Here is a 21,745-nt window from a genome sequence, read left to right on the forward strand (position 1 = left end):
TTTTCAAAATATCATATTTTGTGTTCCACAGTCATGTAAGTTCATAACAAAATGAAGGTGAAGAAAAGATGACAGAATATTATTTTTGGGGTGAACTATCCCTTTTAAGTGCTTCCTGTTGGCAAAATAACACAAAAAAGTCCTCAGATCATGCAAAAGGCTCCCTTTTTTTTTCATTTGCTTTTCCAATTCCACCCTTTTAAGCACCTGACTGACACGAACTGATATAGTTTCGCCGATGTCGGCTGTCTACCCTAAGTGTCACTGATTAGGTTAGAGAAGAGAGATTTAAAATGTGGACCAGGGCTACACAGGGCACAATGCAATCTATTTGTGTCCATCTTGGTTACTTTTGAGAAGAACTGTATACTTCGCGGGTGAAAAGCTTTTGTGGCTCCCAGTGCAAGTAGTTCAGATAGGAGAGCCGTAATCCACTCCCGTACCTTTTAACACCACATAAAAAGTAAGCACTAGTGCTAACTCTACAGTTGAAGAGAAAGGGAGACCATATTCATTCTGTCAAATGCAATGCAAACTTTCCTTTGAGTGTGATTTGGCAAATGGCTCAATTAAAATATCATTTAATCACTAACTTTACATCCAGGATATAAAATAAAAAAATGGTCAGTGTAAAATAAAGATTATTCTATGGCATTCTATGATATATGTTTTGAACACCTTTATTTTCAAGAGTGTAGTGGAGGCAAACAATATAATTGAGATTCATTTTTTGTTTAATCTTTTTTTTTTATAACATGTTTTCATATTTCAAGTAATGCACGTTTTCACAATATGGATATAAGCATTGTTGACATACAACGTAATAAACAGAGAAAATAAACTGCCCTGAACTATTAATTATTATGGTACATGTGTTGTAATTCGAGTCTTAAACTGTTCCCACAGGCATCACGTTAATTGGCTTGTACAACTTCTTAGACAAAAACGCGTCTTTAGGCGGTCATCTGAGTATTAAACCTTGAATAAATGACCACACTAATTAGCTTCTGTCAGCAAGGTTATCTATTTTTACATGACACTAATAAAATAAACAGATTTAAATCCTAGCCAACACAGAAATCTCAATTAAATCTTCAAGCTTCGTTCCATAAAAATTGACATACACCCAAGGGAAATTTGACCGATGACTGTAGCTGCTAAAAACTGATGACAAAAACAACTGTTATAATTATGATATCACATGGGTGGTAATTTCAATCATCCCAGGATTAATGGTCACTGCATTCAATAATAAAAGCTTGTCTGGGTCACAGAAAATATTGTTTACACAGCATAAACATTGTATGGCATGTTCTAAAAACAGATATACATGTTTATAAAATTATTAAAAGACAAAATGCAAATGACAAGCAGAAATAAACTAAAATAGTGTTGCACTTGTTAATTGTTAATGTTAATTGCTTGCTTCATTCTTTAACTTCTTTCTTTTTCTTCAGTAATGCATGTGATTTTGTTAGAAATTAGTCCATTATTCTTTGACCTCACAGGTATTCAAAAAGTTTTTCAAAATAACAAATAAAATAACAAGTAAAAATATTGTTGTACAAACATGTTTAAAACATGTCAATGTGAAAGGTTTGGTCAAGATTTGTATTATTCTTTTTAAAGAAAATAATTCTTTTATTCAGCAAGGATGCATTAAATTGATCAAAACTGAAAGAAAAAAAATCTGTATTTCAAATAAATGCTGTTTATTCCTTTCAAAAAATAATATATATCAATATCAAAGAATTCTGAGAAAAAAAAAATGTATCAGGGTTTCCACAATATTAAAATGATTTGTGAAGCCTGGAGTAATGGATGCTCAAAATTCCATCACAGGAATAAATGACTCATTGAAATATATTAAAATACAAAAGAGTAATTTTAAATTGCTATAATGTTTCCATAATGCTTAACTGTATTTTAGACCTAACAAATGCAACCTTGGTGAAAATAAGAAACTTACTTCAAACACATCAAAAAATCTATTGAATGGTTGTGTAACAATATTCAATTCGAAAAAAGGAATAAAGAAAAAAGAAGGATGCGACTTCACTTGAATTTATACATTAAGAACTGACTTTTAAATACCATGTACAAACACATCACTCGCAAAAAACAGGAACATGTATGAATAACGTAAACAGCACCAAATGTGTTTTCATAGCAACTGCTCCCATAAAACTGTATGAGCTGCGTGAAGCTCCTAATAGGGCAGAAAAGAAACATTCAGCTGTCTATTTGAATAATAAATTACAGCAGGTATCACAGGCTAAACCATCACTGACATATATGCTGAAACTGGTAATGAGAGAAACGTTGTCAGAAGATGCTAGAAAAGAGCAGGCCGTTTGAAACGTCTCCTCAGGAGAAAGGTCTTGCCCAGAGACTGATAAATGTTAATCACCTGACATTAGCAGCAAGAGACGGGTCACGGCAATCAACCTGGTGAATACACTGAAATGACAGGGAAGATAGGGCACTGAGTGCAAATGGAGAGAGTGTGAACGGGGTCAACATTCACTTAATTTCTTTGCAAAAGTAGTACATTCTGTTTGTGTTAGTGGTTTGGTGTGTTATCTACTTCACTGTTTATTACAGGTGTCTCTCTGCAGCTAATTACAAAAGCCTCTTTGTAAGCGTGGTTGGAAAACTTTCAATACCCTGCCCAGAATTTGGCAAAGCAATTCATGTGTTTGCTAATTGGATGCCTGTGCATGTGGATCTTCTTAAATGCCTCTTTCTTCCCAAATCAACACTCATCTTCCCTCTGTGAACTGACAGTAATTGCTGACTTGAGCAGTAGGGGAGTCATCAGCTACTCTTGCTGTCAATATCTCTATTCAGCGTGGAGTGAGTAAGTACAAGGTTAAAGCCAGACCCCCACAGTGGGCCGCATTAAACCTCCAACCTGCAGGAAGAAAACTGTGTTTGATGGGCTCGGTTTCAAAATGAGAATGATTTCAGCACATTTTATCTGTAACTGATTTGAATTTTCATCAGTTGTGAATTTTAGGATAGGAACTACAGGGTGCCAAAAATGCATACGAAAATCCATGGTCATTTTATGTTCGTAATATTGGATACGCCTTCTTTGCAAACAAATAAAAAAAAAAAAAAAAAAAAAGGTTTAATGACATTTTAACACATTTAGTGCTAGGGAATGTTACAGCCTGTTCTTTATCAAAACATAACAAATCACAAACTGCTTCAATGTTTACCTCATTTGACATTCATGAGCTTTGTACAAACGCAGAAACTTTTTGGTTTCCATCCTCTAATCGATCTGTATTTCATCAAAATCAAATTTTAGAATAGAAACAGGTGCCAGAAATGTATAAGAAAGTCAATGGCAATTCTTGAAGTTTTATGTTGGGAATATCTGGATACATCTTTACAAACAATACTTTCAAAAATGTTTTCAATGCCATCTTAACGCATTTTGTGATCTGAGGCAAAGTGAGTTCTTTAGCAAAGGACAACCAACCAATCACAATCTGCCCCAATGTTTACCTCATTAAATAATCATGAGCTTTGTACAGACACAGAACTTGTTTTGTTTCCACCCTTTCAGTCTTTCCCTGGGGGAAACATAACATTATTAAAAATCTCGAACAGCGATGAGAAACGAGTTGAGTGACAAAGACTATTAATTTTGTTATAGCCTTTGCAAAACCACAGCGGATCTATGCGGCGTTTGCCACTATTGACACCTAAAAAAACAAGTATAGTAATGATTGAGGTAATGTGGGTGTGAACCTTGCAAATATTCCAATTTACATCCATTTAACACGTATTCTATACTAGCATATACTGTACCGTTTGCAGCACTCTTTATACCAGCATGCCATCAATGGCATGGGAAAATCTCAAGGACATGATTTATACCACTAGAGGGCACTGTCGCGCTTGTTGAGGTATATGCAGTACAAAGTCCAATCACTCAATAACTAGCCTACATTAAAACATGCATCATCACTCTTATTATAATATAACTATAATAACTCACTACAGTGGGATAGAACCATTTGTAACATATACTTATAATACCTTTCATCTTTAGCATAAATGCACCTTCGTTCCGCAGGTTTTAGACAGATTGATCGATTAATCTATGCTGCCGATGACCAATAAACACATTTACAACGGGTGAACATGTTTTACAAGCACAAATCCTTGTTTGCGGTGCATGCATATACAAGTACACATAGGTAGCAAACTATTCAAATCAATTCTAGAGGGGTGGGCTCTTGCATCTTATTTTGTTGTAGGTTATATATTGTCATTATTTTAGCTTTTTCGATTTTTCTGCCTCTTGTGTATATTGATGCTTTAACAATATTGCATGTTAAACAATCATGCAAATAAAGTACTTTGAAGCTTAAACTGAAATTCTTACACCGCCCTCCCAGTTTAGCAGCATTTGGCAGTCAGAGAGAGAGAGAGAGAGAGAGAGAGAGAGAGTATCATGACTCACTGTGCTTGTCGCTGCGGAATCCAAAGAGCAGACGAAAGCACGAGGGATATTCACTGTGGACTTTATGGATGAGAGAAAGGAGCATTTTCATAGTACAAATGATTTTTGTTACTTCTTTCGTCACATAGTTGAAGTTTATGGCTTGTTTTTCGGCGTCAAAACTGTGACGGGTGATACACACCGACGGCTGGACTACAGTTTAATTTCTTAAAGTGTATTAATAACTGTGGAAGCCCGGGGTATATATTGCCGTTTTAATCGTCTTTTTTTTTTTTTTTCTTTTCTGTAAGTGAGTAGCTACTTATTTACATAAACGCTCCTAATTGTTTCTTAATCACAGATATTGTCTATTAAAAGTCACTTTATTTGTAACCCCTCGCGCCTTCTGGAATTACGGTGGATTTGAGATCATTATGAAGCGTTGCCGAGCCTCACAAGCGATGTTCAACTTTCCTCTGAGATTCTGCACACAGCTGTGCGAACTGAGGCTTATTTAGACGGATCACACATCCACGACCACCAGACTGCTTTTAATAACAAACACTTGTGGCGCGGAACTACAAATCTGTGACTTTTTATGGAATGGCACTTCTATATTTTTAATGTTTGAGGTGCTTGTCAGACACTTCAGAAGACATATCAAACCCACGAAACAGACCGTGGCTGTCAAGATGACAACGTTTAGTAACTGCGCCGCGGGAGACACTCATTTTGAGGTGCTTAGAGGGGGAAACATCTAACCGCTACTCTGTTTCTCGCTTATAAAGGGATGAAGGCTGCGTTTATCGTCCTGTAGACCTTAAGGAAGACTTGTCGGGGGAAAAACACCGACCCGTTCCCTTCTCCATCCCCGACCAACTTCAGAGGAACTAAAGATGCTGCGTCTCAGCCCAGCTGGGCTCATATTGTTCATGCTTTGCAGAGGTGAGTCTATCAGAGCGCATCAGTAACAGGTGAAGACCCGCATGCTAGATCTTTCACTTTCTATGCTAAATTCTTATGTATATGGTAATAAATGCACCGGCTCGGTTCTTCATCACATAGTGGTTATTATGGTGCTACTTCATGGTGTGTGAATCAATATGATTACAGATTGAAAGAGGTGCTCTTGACATGTAATTGATGACTGGTTGTAAAGCAATTGGAGGTTGGCTCTGAATGGCCATGGTTAAATGTGCTGAATATACAATTAGCCTACCATATGGATTTTAAACTAGAAGAGAGATGGAAATTAATGACACTGCTTACAAAATAAGAATATGCTGCACTAAAACACTTCAGAAATGCTTTGTAATCTGGCACCTATCCATTTGTTTTACATTAGAGCGTGTCATTAAATATTCTTTGGATTTAAGCAGTTAAGCACCTCATGTTGTTTCCAAACCTGTACAGCTTTTTTTTTTCTTAAATAGAACACAGAAGATATTCAGATTTAAAAAAAAAAAATTTGTACAATGAAAGTTAGCATTCTTCAAAATATCTTCTTTTGAGTTCTACAAAGGAAAGAATCTTATACAGGTGTGAAATGACATGAGCGTGCGTAAATGATAGCAATTTTAATTGTTGTGTGAACTATCTCTTTAAATAAGTTCTGTCAACCAATGATTCCTCCTCAAACTGTTTCACGTTAACCTGTTCATATAATCTTTGAATATAATGTAGGTAGACAGACTTGGCATGTTCTCCTGCACTACTTATTAATGAAGATAGTTATAAATAAATGGAAATCAGTGTAGATGAGATGCCAGACGAATCACCGTGCTTGATATAAGCAGCTGTTTATATACACTTGCATCATGATTGACAGAATTAGATGAACTCACACCTCCTGAACCTTTTAGAACTCCATTACTCCTCTAGAAGAGATGATTGAGGTCAAAAGGGCAGGGAAATGTCACATATACTCACACATAAAAATAATTTATTGCATTCAGTGAACATGAATTTCCTTGGACATCACCATTGCTTTGCTCCAAAAATAAAAGGGTGAATCATTTTTCTTGGAGAATGAATCACTCTAATTCTATTGAGTATGAATTTCCCGTGACATATACCCTCTGCGTTTTAGGTTTGATTTGTTTGGCATGCTGAACTGGCTTAACATCAACGTGGCACTATGCTAACATCACTCAAATGCACTTTAGGTTAGACACTCAGTCTTGTTCAGGTCACACAATGAAACAGAGAAGTATATAAAACAACAAGACATTGATGCCGAAAGAACAAGAGGGTTCACATCATTAATTTAGCAAACAGCACTTTGAGCCATCATGAGAAACTTTATGAGGATCATAACATGGAGACAAGGCAGTAAACATGTATTCTCGAGAAAGCCGATTGGTCCACTTTAGATCCATTGGTGTGATTAAGCAATGATACAGAAAGCTAAAAAAAGACCATAGCCTTAATTTAATGCATTAACCGACTAGGAACCTCACAGAGGCACCTGTTGTGGTGCCATTTGAAAGGCAGTGAGACGATGAAACAATAGTGGGTCCCCTGTGAACCCATGCTGAAGTGCCAGCATCATTACCACGCACACTCACACAAACAACAAGACTATTAAGAGTGATTACAAGAGCTGTCTTTCTCTGTCTCACTGATCTTTAGCTATGAAGAGAGCGAGAGAGGGGCTGTAATCACCTCCCTCATAATTTAGGGTGGCTGCCAGCAACCGTATGCCACTTCCTGCTCGACATCAATAAAAATAAACGCAGGGACGATGTTTTGTTGAACACGGTCCAAATAAATAAGTGTCAATCTGACAACCTCATCTCAAGGATGGCGATTTAGACCTCAAAAACGATTAGCTGAAGTATTATAATCATTGCTGTGAACGTCTGTGTTGATATATTGTTGGGGAAAAATCTTGATAGTCTTGACAACCTCTCATTTCGTTCTTCTGTATGTGTGTGTTGCAAGCAAAATAAGATGGTAACTGGTGAGCAGTTTAAGGTATCATGCATTCGGAACACCATACTACTCGTACTATACCTTAATGAAGTATATTTACAATAGACATTTATCTCGCTTTGACCCCCATCTTGGATTAATTTTTTTCTCTAAACTTGTTGTAACGCATTATGGAAGTGTACGGAGCGCCAGACATGACATGTGGGAAAAAATATTTATATCGTGGCCACAAATTAACAATTTGTTTCCACGACTTACTATTATGTCAGCACGATTTACTAATTCGTTACCTCATTTTAGTGAAATCGTGAGTAAGTTTTACTCCTGCGAACTCCTGTCCGCAATTTCATAAACCCAGTTGTGCTCACAAATGACTTAAAATGAGGTATCAAATTAGTAAATCATGCTCACGATTTACTTAAAATGAAGTGATGAATTAGTAAGTCATGGAAACGAATTGTGGCCGTATACATTTTTTCTTTTTTTACCACATGTCATGTCTGGGACTCCATAGAATTTCCATCTCAGCAGATAATATATATGATGCATCATATGAGGAACTATGTGTAGCATATGTGTACATATATGTATTCTTCATGAAGAAGGAAATCCAACAATGCACTGCAAGCTATGTGAAAAAATCTACCCAAAAATGGAACAAAATTCCAACCGAAACAAAATGAAAGAAATGCTGATTATGCATAAAGGTATATAAAGGTGCTATCACATTTACTGTTGCTTGGTGAAATTTCCTGTGTGAAATCCAATTATGTCAGTAGGGATCTGCATAGGAGTTTCATGTAAGGGTGAAAAATTTTCCCGGCACAGATTTCGCTTGTGTTCAGTTCGGTTAACAGAAAGCTGCTTGCTTAGAAAGTGACTTCTGTGTGAGCGGTGCTGCATGCATCGCTATATTGAAGTAGGAGAGCTATTTGTAGGGATTTGATCAGGTTCCATTTTAGTTAGAATGCTGCATTAGAAGGAAACCACCTAGGTAGGCAGCAAGGTTTCAGCAGGGGTTGCAGAAGAGAACTGTGCACCTTAATGTTTGATAGTGAACCATTTCACTTTTTTCTTGTGACACTAAACAAGACATTACTATTCTAATCTCTGGAGATACAACAACAGCCATTTGTGAACAGAATTTACAGTTGCATCATATTACATCAGAGCTTATCTGGTCCAAACTTCCAATTTGTGCAGAACATTTGTGGCAACCTTGCAAAAAATATCTGCTTTCCTCCCAAACTCTCATGCGAATAAAAAAACAAAACAAAAAAAACAACGACTTGCATCTGGCTGTGTAAAGCAGCAGAAAAATGCATACATTATCATGAAAGCCTGAGCAGACTCCCACCAGCTTGCTGTTAGCAGTGGGAGTATCGCACGCGCCTCCCCAGAATAAGGGCTGAGGGTGCTGGGCTCATGCAACTGAGCACACATCACTACTACAAGACAACATCAGAGCCAGACAGACGGGTGCTGCTCAGTGGGTGGTCTGGACACATTAGCTAACAGAGCATTAGTCAAACAACTCCCCGCAATCTCACTCTCTTTCCAAACTCAGCCAGAAGGAGTGAGGGATCAGATCACACCTCTTTCTCCCCCTGACAGCTCCATTCTTTTTCTCTTCTTGCATGATTCTCGCTTCTTTTTCCAAGTATCTTGTTGCTTTCACTGTGAGGGTCCTGGCGATCGTCATGCTGTGATGGGATGACAAACATCTCCGCAGCCTTAATCAGAGGGTGCATAATTTTAACAGCCTCAAGCAAAGGCATTATGAAGGGAGTGAATTGTGCCGCCGAATTATGCATCTTAAAAAATAATAATAATTGAAAAGAATTTAGCATGAGAGTAAATCAATCAGGGAGCGCTTTAGGGTTCCTGTTAGAGTCACGCAGGCGATGCTGAACTTTTAATGATTGTTCATCAATGCATAAAAACAGTTTCTGAAATTAATAAACAGAATATATCTATGAGTCACAGTAAAAAAAAAACATTTGACTGGATGTTGTGTTTGTCATTTATCTGTACAGAATATACAGAAGTAGAATTAATATGTAGTGAAATTCAGAGAATTTTTGGGGGGGAGGAGGCGGGGGGTTAATGTTAGCTTGACAAAGCCTTAAAGTTTGAAGGTTTTTGTTGTGCGTGGAGATGATAGATAATAGATGGATAGACAGATAAAGAACTCAGAGAAGAGCAGAGTGAGAAGTCAACATACATATCCACCTGTAATAGATTATAGCTTGAAATGTTTTGCTAGATTAGATGCAAACGCATATAGTTTTCTTTTGGGAATTAAGCAAAGATATTTTTTAAAGGCAGTTCTCATCCTCAGTAAGAGGCTTATCAAAAAATCTCTCCAATCAGACGATACATTTCAAAAGGAGAAACCACTTTTAAACTTATTCAGCAATTATATGTCTAGCCTCAGATGTTAAAAATATTGATTCTGACTAGTGCAAAGATAATAGTAAAACTAACATGTTTAAAAAATCTGAAAAATTCAAACCATCTAAGTTCTGTCAAGCCAGTTGCCAATTTTCAGCAACGTTGCCTTGGGGAAATGAATTGTGCCTAAAGCTTCTCCATTTTCAGCTGTAGAATTGAGATTTTTCTCTCTACGATCTCACAGATATATTTTAGAAGTCATTCACCCCCAAAATGGATAATCTTCTGCAAACTGAATTCAGGAACAAAATGTTTATACCCTTTTAGTGACATCAGTTGCTGTCGACGGTGATAATTTTGCAGTCCATTTCATATGGTAATAGCAACAGGAGGTTTTCAAAGCATATTGGACACTTTCAGCTGAATTCTCATGCAAGTTCTATATCCATTCAAATTTCATAAAACGCTCGATGTACAGAGCTATTTGATTCAGGGTTTTTTTTTTTCCAGACCACCTTTAATTTGAGATTGTGTATCATCACAGTACTCTTTTCAACATCTGTGAAATATAATAACAAATAATTATACATCACACTGAATCCTGCATGCTCAAAGTTAATCACAGAAAAAAATCTCTGCATGAAAATATATAGGCTTTAGGCAATTCTACTTTAGGCATTCTTACATTTTATTTTGCTTGTTATATTATTCAAATGTACTTTAATTAGGATCACCATATGGAATAAATACATTTCACTTAACATTATAGTGAATTTTATTCAAAGTGTGTGTGTGTTTAACCAACTCTGCATTTTTAAAGTCTCACTTGTTTTGAAACTCCAGCTCGACTTCTGAATTTATGATTTGACATGGATAAGTACAGTCCAGCAATTATCTTTACACCATTATCCTCTCTCTCCCGCTGCTTCCATAGTAAAGTTAACACTCATGCCAGCAGGAGGGCTGCGCTCGTTGGGAAAACTTGCTGACCTCTGCTTCATTTACATTATTCGTTGCCAAATAACGGTCTGTGCTCCTCGATAAGATCATACTAGCTTCCCCTCCTCTCGTCTACCGTCCTGCTCTGACCCTCCTCTTTGCCCTTCACCTCTCTCTCAGATTTAATTAACAGCAGTAAGCAGGGTTCACTTAGGTTCAGGCAGCCTAAATCTAAATGGAAGCGAATTGCTTCTCTACTTCTGTGCTTCCTCCACCTTCTCCTCTTATATTACAGCCCACAGATAAAGCAACACCCTCCATACTCATCTCAAATGGCACCAACTAGGCAATTACCTTTCCCAGCTGCTCCCCTCTGGTTCCTCCTGGTTAGTGTACCATGGTTCCTTTTTCAAAGTCAATCCCTACTCCGAAATAGCCCTCCAAAATGACCAGAAATTTGTTTCAGTGTTGGGAAACTACTTTAAAACTTTAGCTTGTCAGGCTTCTCATAGTTGAACTATAGTCATTCTACACAAAGTAAAGTAAAGGAATTCAAACCAAAAGTGTCTAAAGTTATTTAAAATGTACAGCTATGAGATGATATACTGTAATTTATAATTTAATCAGAGCTGTATTTATTTTTCTTAAAACATGTATTTTTCTGTTTTGAATTAAACTCGGATTTGGATGGCAGCATTAAACTTGAAAACATATTTGACCATGGACCACAAAATCAGTCATAAGGGTAAATTTTCATATATTTATGGTAGCAAATTTACAAAATATCTTCATGGATCATGGTCTTTACTTAATATCTTAATGATTTTTGGCATAAAAGAAAAATAGATAATTTTGACCCATACAATGTATTGTTGGCTATTGTGACAAATATACCTGTGCTACTTATGACCGGTTTTGTGGTCCAGGGTCACATATACGAGTTTATATAGAAAATAAAAAAGATTATTAGAGTACTTTTTATGAAAAAAAAAAAAAAAAAATACTATTTCAGTTTTTCTACTTAAAATTTTCATGCTTAATTCAACTACTTGCTGTTTCTTTGTAATTATTTGGTTTGTAACATTTAGTAGCAATTTCAGAGTAACAGTTCTTTATATGCCAATGTTTTCAGTACACACACAGACACACACACTTTTCTTTTTAAACCTGTTCGTTTACTTAAACTTTCCAATTAAAATGATGTACTAAAACAAATAAAACAAAGCAAGAGTTTTAAGAGAGCACAAGCTAATTAAGCTAAGTTAATTCAAAAACAGCTACTGTCACACTAAGTGAGTAAGCAAGGTTAGTAGCCTTGCTCCCTTTAGTTAGCTACTCGCAAACACTGATTTATTCACTATTTCCCCAGTTCTCACATTGCTATGAAGGGAAGGTTTCAAGTCTGGCTCACGTAAGCCTTTTAAGGTTTGATCCAGCAAACTTTTCATCCACCCTGTGAAAATGTCCACCACAGTATTTCCATTGCGCACCATCTCTGTATTCAGACCACCTCATTAAACCCTACACTATCACTGGGGAACCCTCAGAAGCATCACTAAGCATTGGGGCTGATGGCACACTGGTCTGCTTTAAAGCGTAAAGATAAATCAGATTTTAAAAGGCCCACATGGGGAACCAGAGACCAGGCCAAAGCCTGTAGATTAAAATTGAGCTGTAAAATCACTTTGTTTCGCTGTGGGCTGCCGTGGGTTTTGGCTCCACACAGTACATTTGCTGTAGGTAATTGGGCTCTCTCTGCCACTGTATGTAATCTCCATAAACACAGTGCTTTGGCCCCTCAGGAGGAAGGCGGGGTGTTTTGTTGTTGCCGAAGGAGCATGCTAACTGATGTGGAGGACAGCCTGCCTTGCGTGATTGCCTCTTGTCCTTGATTGTGTGTTATGAAGTGGCTTTTTGGCTTATTTGCTATACAGTTAGCTTGTTTCTTCCTGCATTGAAGTCAAAAGCTTTAGTCCTGAAAGAAAAAGAGAAACTACAAAATTCCTTGACTACTCAGACTCCTGTGCAATTCCTTTCACTCGTTTGCTGTGACTTGTACCTTATTGAAAATCACAATTGAAAGAAAGATGAGATATATTCTGTTTAAGGGTCTCAAAACAGCTCTGCTTGTTCAAAGCAACAGGCAAACACATTTCAGCATTGACAAGAAGAGCATTCAGCATGCCACAGAAAAAAGGCTGAACTGTATCTAAGCTTCCTACAATCTTACTACCTTTGCAAGGGAGAAACACAGAGTAAATTTCATTTGGAATAAATGGAAAGCTAAAAGCTATCATTTTTTATAAGATGTTGTTTTGAATTGAGACATTCAGCATGTCATTCACAATAACTACTCTTTCTATTACCATTGATTTCTCAACAACTTTTACATGCTCATCTGATTAATCTGCTTCAGTGTAAGTTTATCAAATGAAATTTTCATCTAGTGCAGATTGGCCATCCATGTTATGAGTCTCTTAATGTACAGAGATGAATGTGATGGCAACATCTAATAAGCTTATAAATTATGGTTTTGGCATCTATGTTAATCAAGTAGCGGTTATCCTTTACTTCTTGGTATTCTCCACTGGCATTTGTTTCTGCAATAATAGATATTTGACTACCAGCTGTAATTTTCTGGAGTTATATAAAGCTAACCTCAGGTGCTGTTTAGCAATTTTTTCCCTTATTAAAAATGTTTTATACACAACAAAATAAATAATATTTCTGACAAATATATTTAAAATGATGAACACTCACAGGAGATCTAGATTCCAGGCATATGAGAGGGCTTGAAAAAAAGCCATTTCTTCTTCTGCTCATGGGGGGCGCCATTATACGATCACATGACTAGCTGGCAATGGCCACTACTAAAAAGCTAAAAAGTGTATATTATTTGGCACCTCTGCTGTGCTCAAGGTGTTAAACTACTATTTATATCAAAACAAGTTTAATTAAACACTATAACAACAAAAATCTACATAATAAAGAAAGAGTTGAATGATATAGAAGGAGCTGTTAACTTGAAAAGCCCAGCATAAAAATGTTCATGGCTACAAGGAGAAAAAAAAACTGCACACAAACGTAATTGGTTCTCGAGCATGTCATGACCTTAGAAATGAAAAAGCAGCTATAGGAAGATTATAAAGGTTTGATAATTCTAAATAAAACATATTCTTCAACACATAATTGGGTGTTTTCAATTCAGTGGCTATTAAATTGCTGCTTAGAATTAAATTTTGCCATCATTGGAATAAATTATGTTTTAAATGACATTAAAACAATTAATAATATTTCTCAATATTACTGTTTTAATGTATTTTTTTATCAAATAAGTGCAACCTTGGTGAGACGTTTATGAAAAACATTTTCAATGCCAATGCCATTTTTTTTTAATGGTAGGGTATGGTAAACTTGGAATACAGTCTAGGCTACAGCGTATGGACTATTCTTATGAGTAGCCTACCCTTGTCATTTACTTTGTGAGAGTGAGCTATTTCTGTTCACATTTTGTTCAGAATAATATCTCATCTTAGAACAGATGGTAATGCTCTCCTGCAACAGGTGGGTTCAGAAGTTCAAAATCGATCAGAGCAGCGATTAGGTTCCGCCATTCTCAAGCCAATAATTATTTCATTAAGTCTCTTGGAGTACCAAGTTTTTTGGCCTTATATGTTTTCATTTTTATTTTCTTGTCTGTGTATCTGGATAATTCAGAATGTTATAGCCTAATAAACAAATGAAGCAAGGCCATTGCTGTTTCCTTGAGTCTGTTTATTTGATTCGGAGAATGAATCACTCTTTTGAATCAGTTCTTTTCCACGATTCAATCAGGCGTGATGGCATAATGGCATGAATCTGAATAGTTCAGAAAAGTTACTTGCGCACTGAATTGTTTGGTGTGGTTCCTTTCTCTGTAAAACAGTAATGCCATACTTTTCAACAGAGAAAAAAGAGCGCTGGGTTATGTGGTGATTTACCTACAATAATTTGGAATATCTTGCAAAAGCTATCGCCAGCGATGAAGAACATACACTGTAAAAAGTAATAAGTTGACTTAACTTAAAAAAATTTAGGAAACCCGTTGCCTTAAAATTTTTAAGTAAATGATAATTAAAAAAAATAAGTTAGTGAATAGTAAGTGAATTGTCAAGTTCACTTAACTTTTTAAAAATGTAAGTACCATGGCTCATACAATCATTGTACCAGTATAAGCTACTTTTTGACAGGGGATTTATTAGAGATGCCTCTGATACATGTAACATAATATAAAGAGTTCTTCAGACGATGTTCTCTTTATTAATTTTTTAAAAATGATATATTTTTGAACGTATATGGATTTTGATTTTTGATTAGTGGTGCCTCTGATATGTGTAACGAAGTCCCTATATATAATGCACATAGTTCTTTAGAAGGTGGGCTTTTATTTATTGTTTTTGAACGTAACAAAGTACCTAACTTTGGTTAAGTTTATTGATTTTATTGCTATGCCTATTTATGAATCCCATAGTATGCCCTTTGCACACCTTCCCAGCATTCACGTTCAGGTAGATTTAAAACGCTTTCTATTTTTATACCCATACTTCTTGCAATTTCCTTGTACTGTAAAATAGAGCATGTCTGACATGCATTTATAACACTGCGGTGCTTTTTATAGAGAAAATATTTAGATTGACAATCAATAATCTTCAATTGTTGATTGTCCGAGACACTACGGAAGAATTGACAACCATGGATAGGAGCTAAACATTGAGTAAACCATGCAACATCCTCTAGATGATAAATGGTGATAGCTGACATGCTGTTGACATTTAGAATCAGCGCAGGCATTGAACGTGTGTCTGTTTTGTTTTGTGAAGACATCTACACTGACTCTGTAAGCAGTGAAAAGGCCACCGAAGTCACTGAAATGGATCAGACAGCCCGAGATAGGAGGATGAGGAGGGAAGAGCTGAAAGGTAGTCCCTGAGGGACAGGGGCCCGATGCAGTGGCCCCTACGGTGAGAGAAAGACAGGAAGGACGCAGCTCAGCAAACTGTGAATCAAAGTGGGAGCGAATGCATTATGAGTGAGTGCTGTCAAGAAACGGGCAGTGAATTACAGACGCATGGAGCATAAATCTAAATGCAATTCAATATTATAGTCACATAGTGTGGGACTGGTGTTAATAAGGCTTTAGCAAATGATTGAGCATTATTGTCATTGATTACAGTTTTCACACTCTTGTGAAATCATCACTGGGTTAGCGAGTAGCGAAGCCCGTCAGTGAGTTGTTAATGGTGCCAAGCAGCGGCTGTCAACACAAGAGAAAGAACAGCTGTGAGACACCATTAGAGGTTTCTGACATGGTGACAGAGAACATCTAGTTTCCTTATTGTTGCGCAGCTTGTGTGTGTTATTCGTGCCATCGATTTTTCCCACGGAGGATCCGCGTCAGACTTACAATTTTCCTTACAATGATAAAAAGTATTCTGTAGAACAGCCGTGTCAGCAGCATAGTAAATGATAGTTAAGGGTTGATAGTCATTTTTTATGTCACTTCAATGAGAACATCGTTAACAGATGGACTTTTATATGTGAAAAATTAGCTTGTCCTTATTCGTTGACCCCGAGATCGATTGGTACGAGTGCGTTCGCTGATATTTGGATGAAAAAAAACAAGCAAGCAGACAAAGCAAAAACAAACAGCAGAAACAATTAAACACAATTGTAGCACCAAACAAAACACAGGCATTTTTTCATCTTGCTGTAATTATATTTCAATCATGCAAATGAGTCAGTTTTGGTAGTTAGGGGGTTGTTCGTGTGTGTAATTGAAAACGGGAATATTGTCTCGCATCAAAATCTCAGCAAATGCATTTTCTGGCTCCTAATCAGAGCAACCACCATGAGCAGCTTGGGCTCAATCGCAACTCAATCTTTGCTGAATTGAATCGTTTTATCTTAATTAACTCTGTAGAATCCATCCAGGTCTCCAAGTGTGCCAATTTCAGCCCCCTGCATACAGCAAATTCTACTCCCCCCACCACCTCTTTAATAAACATGTCTCAGGCTCTCTGGGATATCGACTCGAGGCGGTGATCGACTGATGGACAGCAGCACGGTCCAGTGTATAAGCTCTATCTAAAATACATTATCTTCTCCTGTCAGCCGAAGGGATGGAAACCACAGGGCTGTTTTCCTTTACTGCATCGTGTACCTTTCAGGAAGGCTGTTCAGCGAAATTCCTTTCAGCCAGAACACATCGCACTGCATTTCACTCAAGATACGGGTAAATCCAACCTGCACAGGTGAACACGAGTTTGTTTTTTTAAACTTGGAATATTTATTTTTCAAATTCACGGAATGAAGCACTGCAGATGTTACAGAAGTCAGAAAGATTTGAATAGATAGAATAGCCCAAATATTTATTTTCTCATCCCACATTATAGAACTCAAAATCTTTGTGAAAGCTTTGTTGAATTGACAAAATGTATTTTTTTAACAGTTTTGAACAGGAAAGGACTTTTTAGTTTTCTACTTTCATGTGCTTCTTATGTTAAATTGGAAACCTTTAGGCCTGAAACTTTTCCTAAGCAAGTTAAATTTTGTGTGTTTCTGAATTTGAAAAGTGTCAGCTGTCAATTCAGCATTGCCACATGGGTTTTGTCTTTCAGTTCAACTACTGTCATGGCAGTGCAACAGCTTGGAGAGAATCTTGCTGAGTAAGTTAATATATATAGGAACCTGAATAATAAGTGAAGCACCATTTTTTTTTTTTTTTACTGAAATAACGAAACCAAAATGGAAGTGTTTATTTAGTCAAAATCCAAAACTTAATATAGAGTTTAAATAATTAAATTTGGGCAATTGTGTAACTGAACTTATGTTGTTCAGAGTGTTGTGTCTTCAGGTGATATATTAAAATAGTCATAGTTCTTGGCATCAATATTTCAGCAGAACATACTGTATTGCTAGTCTAACATATCATTTTTATTTTTTTTTGGTCACAGTGAAGGGTGTCCACACTGCTCAAATATTTACCTTTAACTCACTGGCACAGTCCAAATGTGTCATTGGAAAAGTGCTAATTATCAATTAGTTTTGGTCAAAAATGTTTCCCTCAAAATCATTTTGGGTAAAACACTTTTTTTGCCTTTTGTTGTGCTGAAATTTTGGTGTGTCACAAATAATAAGATTTATTATTAATAATAATTATAACTGGCAAATATAATTGACTATTTTCTTAAAGGGTACCTATTATGCCAAATCCACTTTTACGGTCAATTGATCCGAGCCGATGACAGTGTTTCGTCCCACTTTCAGTGCATTTGCCTTCCCATATGTACGGCCAAACACCATTTCTTTTGCTCTCAGTTATGTTGCTTCTACCAGCTGTTTATTGCTGTAGATATGCAGTGCAGAGAGACGTGTACGCGACACACTTCTAATGGAGATGGGGCGGGAATATGCAGCTCATTTGCATTTAAAGCGTTACACTCCAAAACAGCTCTTTTTTTCGACACACCCCAAAAATGATATTTTCCAGCTGTTATAATAAATGATCTATTGGGTATTTTGGGCTGAAACTTCAAAGACACATTCTGGGGACACCCAAGACCAATATTACATCTTGTAAATAGGTGCCCTTTAACTAACCAGGCTAACAGTAGGACAAAATCAGGCATGAGGAACAATACTGTGTAAGAATAATTTAATTTTATTACCTTTGGAATTATATTTCCCTCCGCCTAGGTTTACTCCCAAGTGCCCAGAATTATTTTCTTGATAATGAAGGTCAATTATAATAATGTTTCTATAATGATTGTGCTCTCTATGGTTGCATATACATGCTATCCTTATAATTACTTTTTAATCACTGTTAGATCTGTACTGTTAGAATGGAACTGGTGGGATCATTCGTATGCTACAGTTGCTCATGTTGTTTTTACTTAATCTATTTGATGCATTAGTTAATTATGTCATAATTTGTTTGTTTGTGCAGATAAGTGACCGTATGACTAGTCAACATCTGCCACATTGCTCTGACACTGACATACAAAACAATTCAGCAAGTGTGTATTGCATGTCATTTTTTAGTTTACTGTGTTTTTGTCTTAAATTGTGAAGTTATCCATTAATCATAATTTCCATGTGAAAACATTTGAACTCAGGTTTTACGCATATATGTTTGCGCATATATGCAAATACACACACACTTAGGGAGACCCGAAGAGTTAGTGATAGCGGGGACCTGTGCAAAACCTCCCACGCAGGCTTTAAGGGTCCTGTCTTTGCACTGAAGTGCCTTCATCAGACAACCACTCCACAACGTCCTCTTGCCTGGACCCGTGAGTTAGTCAGCATCCGAGTTAGGAGTGCATCTGTGAATGATACTTTTGAGGTTTTCTCTGACACAGGAATCATTTAGCTCAACTTCTCCTCAATGCAGGCCAGAATCTCAGAGCCCCCGGTACAGCAACAGGCTTCTTTCATTTTTAATGGTCTCAGATCAGCCAACGAGCACACGAGGAAAGAGAACTTCAGAACATCTTACGAATCAAAAGATGCTGGCTCTGGAGGCTCGTGAGCCTCTCCATGCTGGCAGAGTAACTTCAGTGATGAAGCTCCATCAGGCCGGCTGGATCCATTCCTGTGCTTCAATCACCCCTAAATGAAAGACGATGTATGCAATTAGCCAAGCAGACGGTACTTGCAAATGGTTGACTTTGGCTTCTGGCTCACTCCACTGGCATCCCGTAAATAACGACTGGAGGTGATTGAGGAACTGTGACGGTGGTTGTGGATTTAGCTGGAGTGGTTCATGCATGTTTGTGTGTGTGTGAGGGTTGAACTGTTCTGTTCGAAGCATGATTTTGTACTCACAGGAAAATTCTGTTCCTCTTTCGTAGCACAGAATACTTAGTGTTTTCATATTTTGCAGCATATGCATTGTTTTTTAGGCACAAGTGTGTTTTCCACTTTCATATTTCCTTTCCTTTTCTTTTTTTTTGTAAACAAAAACATTTAGCAAAGAAACCTTATACTAATATTTCTAGCAATTATGAAAATACAAAATTACAATATTATGGTGGGACCAGTGAAAATTTTTGGTAGAGCAAAAAATAGATTTTTGAATGCAGAATTTAGCATCTTATCAAATCTGATCACACTTTCAGACGTTTTGTTCAAACATTGTTAATATATCTTTTGAAACTAGAGGTGAAACACTTTTTTTCTTGTTAAAAAAATCTGAGAAGCTGAATTTTCAATTTGAGCTCCATTTAATCTTATTGCTGAGCTTACATTTGTGTTTTTTTCTGTCTGTATATGTAGCACATAGTAGTGAGACTAGGTAAGTGTTTTCATAAGGAGGCACTAAAGGTAGTGCAGTGTATATGAGCTGCTTGTGGTTGATGTGTGGCAGCGGAGCTCTGCTGCAGCAGCACAGTTTGATGATGCTGTGGCTCACTGCAGTGTTGCTGTGGTCTTCGCTGCCTTTCTGTACTTATTTAAGAAGCAAGCATGTGACATGCAGCTACCCACACAGATACAGAGTGGGAGGTCATATTTGTATGTTTATGCCACCCCATCTGTGGAAACATCATGGTTTGTGTAAGTGACCACATGTGAGCATATGTATGTTGCATATGTGTACATGACTATTCAAATGTTTGGGTTGGTAAGAATTATTTTTAAAGTCTCTCTATGCTTACTATATTTATTTGTTCAAAAATACAGTAAAAACAGTAATATTGTGAGACACGATTATAATTTAGAATCACTGTTTTCCATTTTAATGTATTTTCAAACGTAATTTATTCCTGTGATGCAAAGCAGTCAGCAGTCTTTGCTCCAGTCTCCAGAGTCACATGATCCTTTAGAAATCATTCTTTTATGCTTATTATTGTCAAAGTTGAAAACGGTTGTGCAAAAAACCTTATTGACCCCAGTAGTTTAAATGGTAGTTAATATGTTTCACATACAAACGTGTGTGTATCAATCATGCAAGCTAACAGTGTTGAAAAAGCTTCTTTAAAACTGTGAAAGCTTGATTTAACTTAATTTAACTTAATTTAAAGTGATAGTTCACCCAAAAAAGGAAAATTAGCCCATGATTTACTCACCCTCAAGACAGCCTAGGTGTATTACACTAAAGTTCTATTAAAAAATGTCCTGGCTCTTTCAAGCTTTATAATGGCAGCGAATGGGGGTAGAGATTTTGAATCTCAAAAAGTGCATCCATCCATCATAAAAAATGCTCCACACGCTCCGGGGGGTTCTTAAAGGCCTTTTGAAGTGAGCTGATGCATTTTTGTTAGAAAAATATAGGTCACACTTTATATTAGGTGGCCTTAACTACTATGTACATACATTAAAAAATAAGTACACTCTCTAATAGCTGTCACTGGGGCGGTACCTTTTCAAAAGGTACATGTTTGTACCTAAAGGGTCCATTTTGGCACCTTAAAGGTACATATTAGTACTTAAAGTGTACATATTTAAACCTAATAGATACAAAAATCTACCTTTTGAAAAGGTACCGCCCCAGTGACAGCTTTTGTACCTTTATTTTTGAGAGTGTACAATGCACTTATTGTGTTCATATTGTATTGCAAAACACTATTGCTGCTATTGAGGTGGGATACGGGTAAGGTTAGGGACAGGTTTGGTGGTATGGGTAGGTTTAAGGGTGGGTTAAGGAGTAAGGGATGGGTCAACAGCGTAATTATAAATGTAATTACAGAAATTAATTACAGATGTAATTACATATAGGTATTTTTAAAAATATAAGTACAATGTAAAGACATGTATGTACATAATAAGTGCATTGTACCAAATTATTAATTTAAATGTAAGTACATAGTAGTTAAGGTCACCTAATATAAAGTGGGACCAAAATATCTATATTTAAAACTTTATAAACCGTAATCTTTAGCTTCCGCTAACTGTTGTTCGCACATACACGAGAGTGACGTTATGTTTAAATGAGATGATGTTTATAAAGTTTTAAATTTGGATATTTAGGGTAGGGTAGGA

At 36.6% G+C, this 21,745-nt stretch overlaps 1 protein-coding gene across 1 annotated transcript in view; it reads left to right on the forward strand.

The window, feature by feature from the left end:
* The first annotated feature begins 4,557 nt into the window (after positions 1-4,557).
* The window catches only part of si:dkey-112m2.1 (transmembrane protein 132C), a 141,871-nt gene continuing 124,683 nt past the window's right edge, over positions 4,558-21,745 (forward strand). The window contains exon 1 of the mRNA XM_058757385.1: positions 4,558-5,404. Within this exon, the coding sequence (XP_058613368.1) occupies positions 5,356-5,404 (49 nt within the window). The 5' untranslated portion in view covers positions 4,558-5,355. The remainder of the gene's footprint in view (positions 5,405-21,745) is intronic.

The sequence above is a fragment of the Onychostoma macrolepis genome, chromosome 21 (assembly GCF_012432095.1).
Source record: "Onychostoma macrolepis isolate SWU-2019 chromosome 21, ASM1243209v1, whole genome shotgun sequence".
Classification (NCBI taxonomy): Eukaryota; Metazoa; Chordata; class Actinopteri; order Cypriniformes; family Cyprinidae; genus Onychostoma; species Onychostoma macrolepis.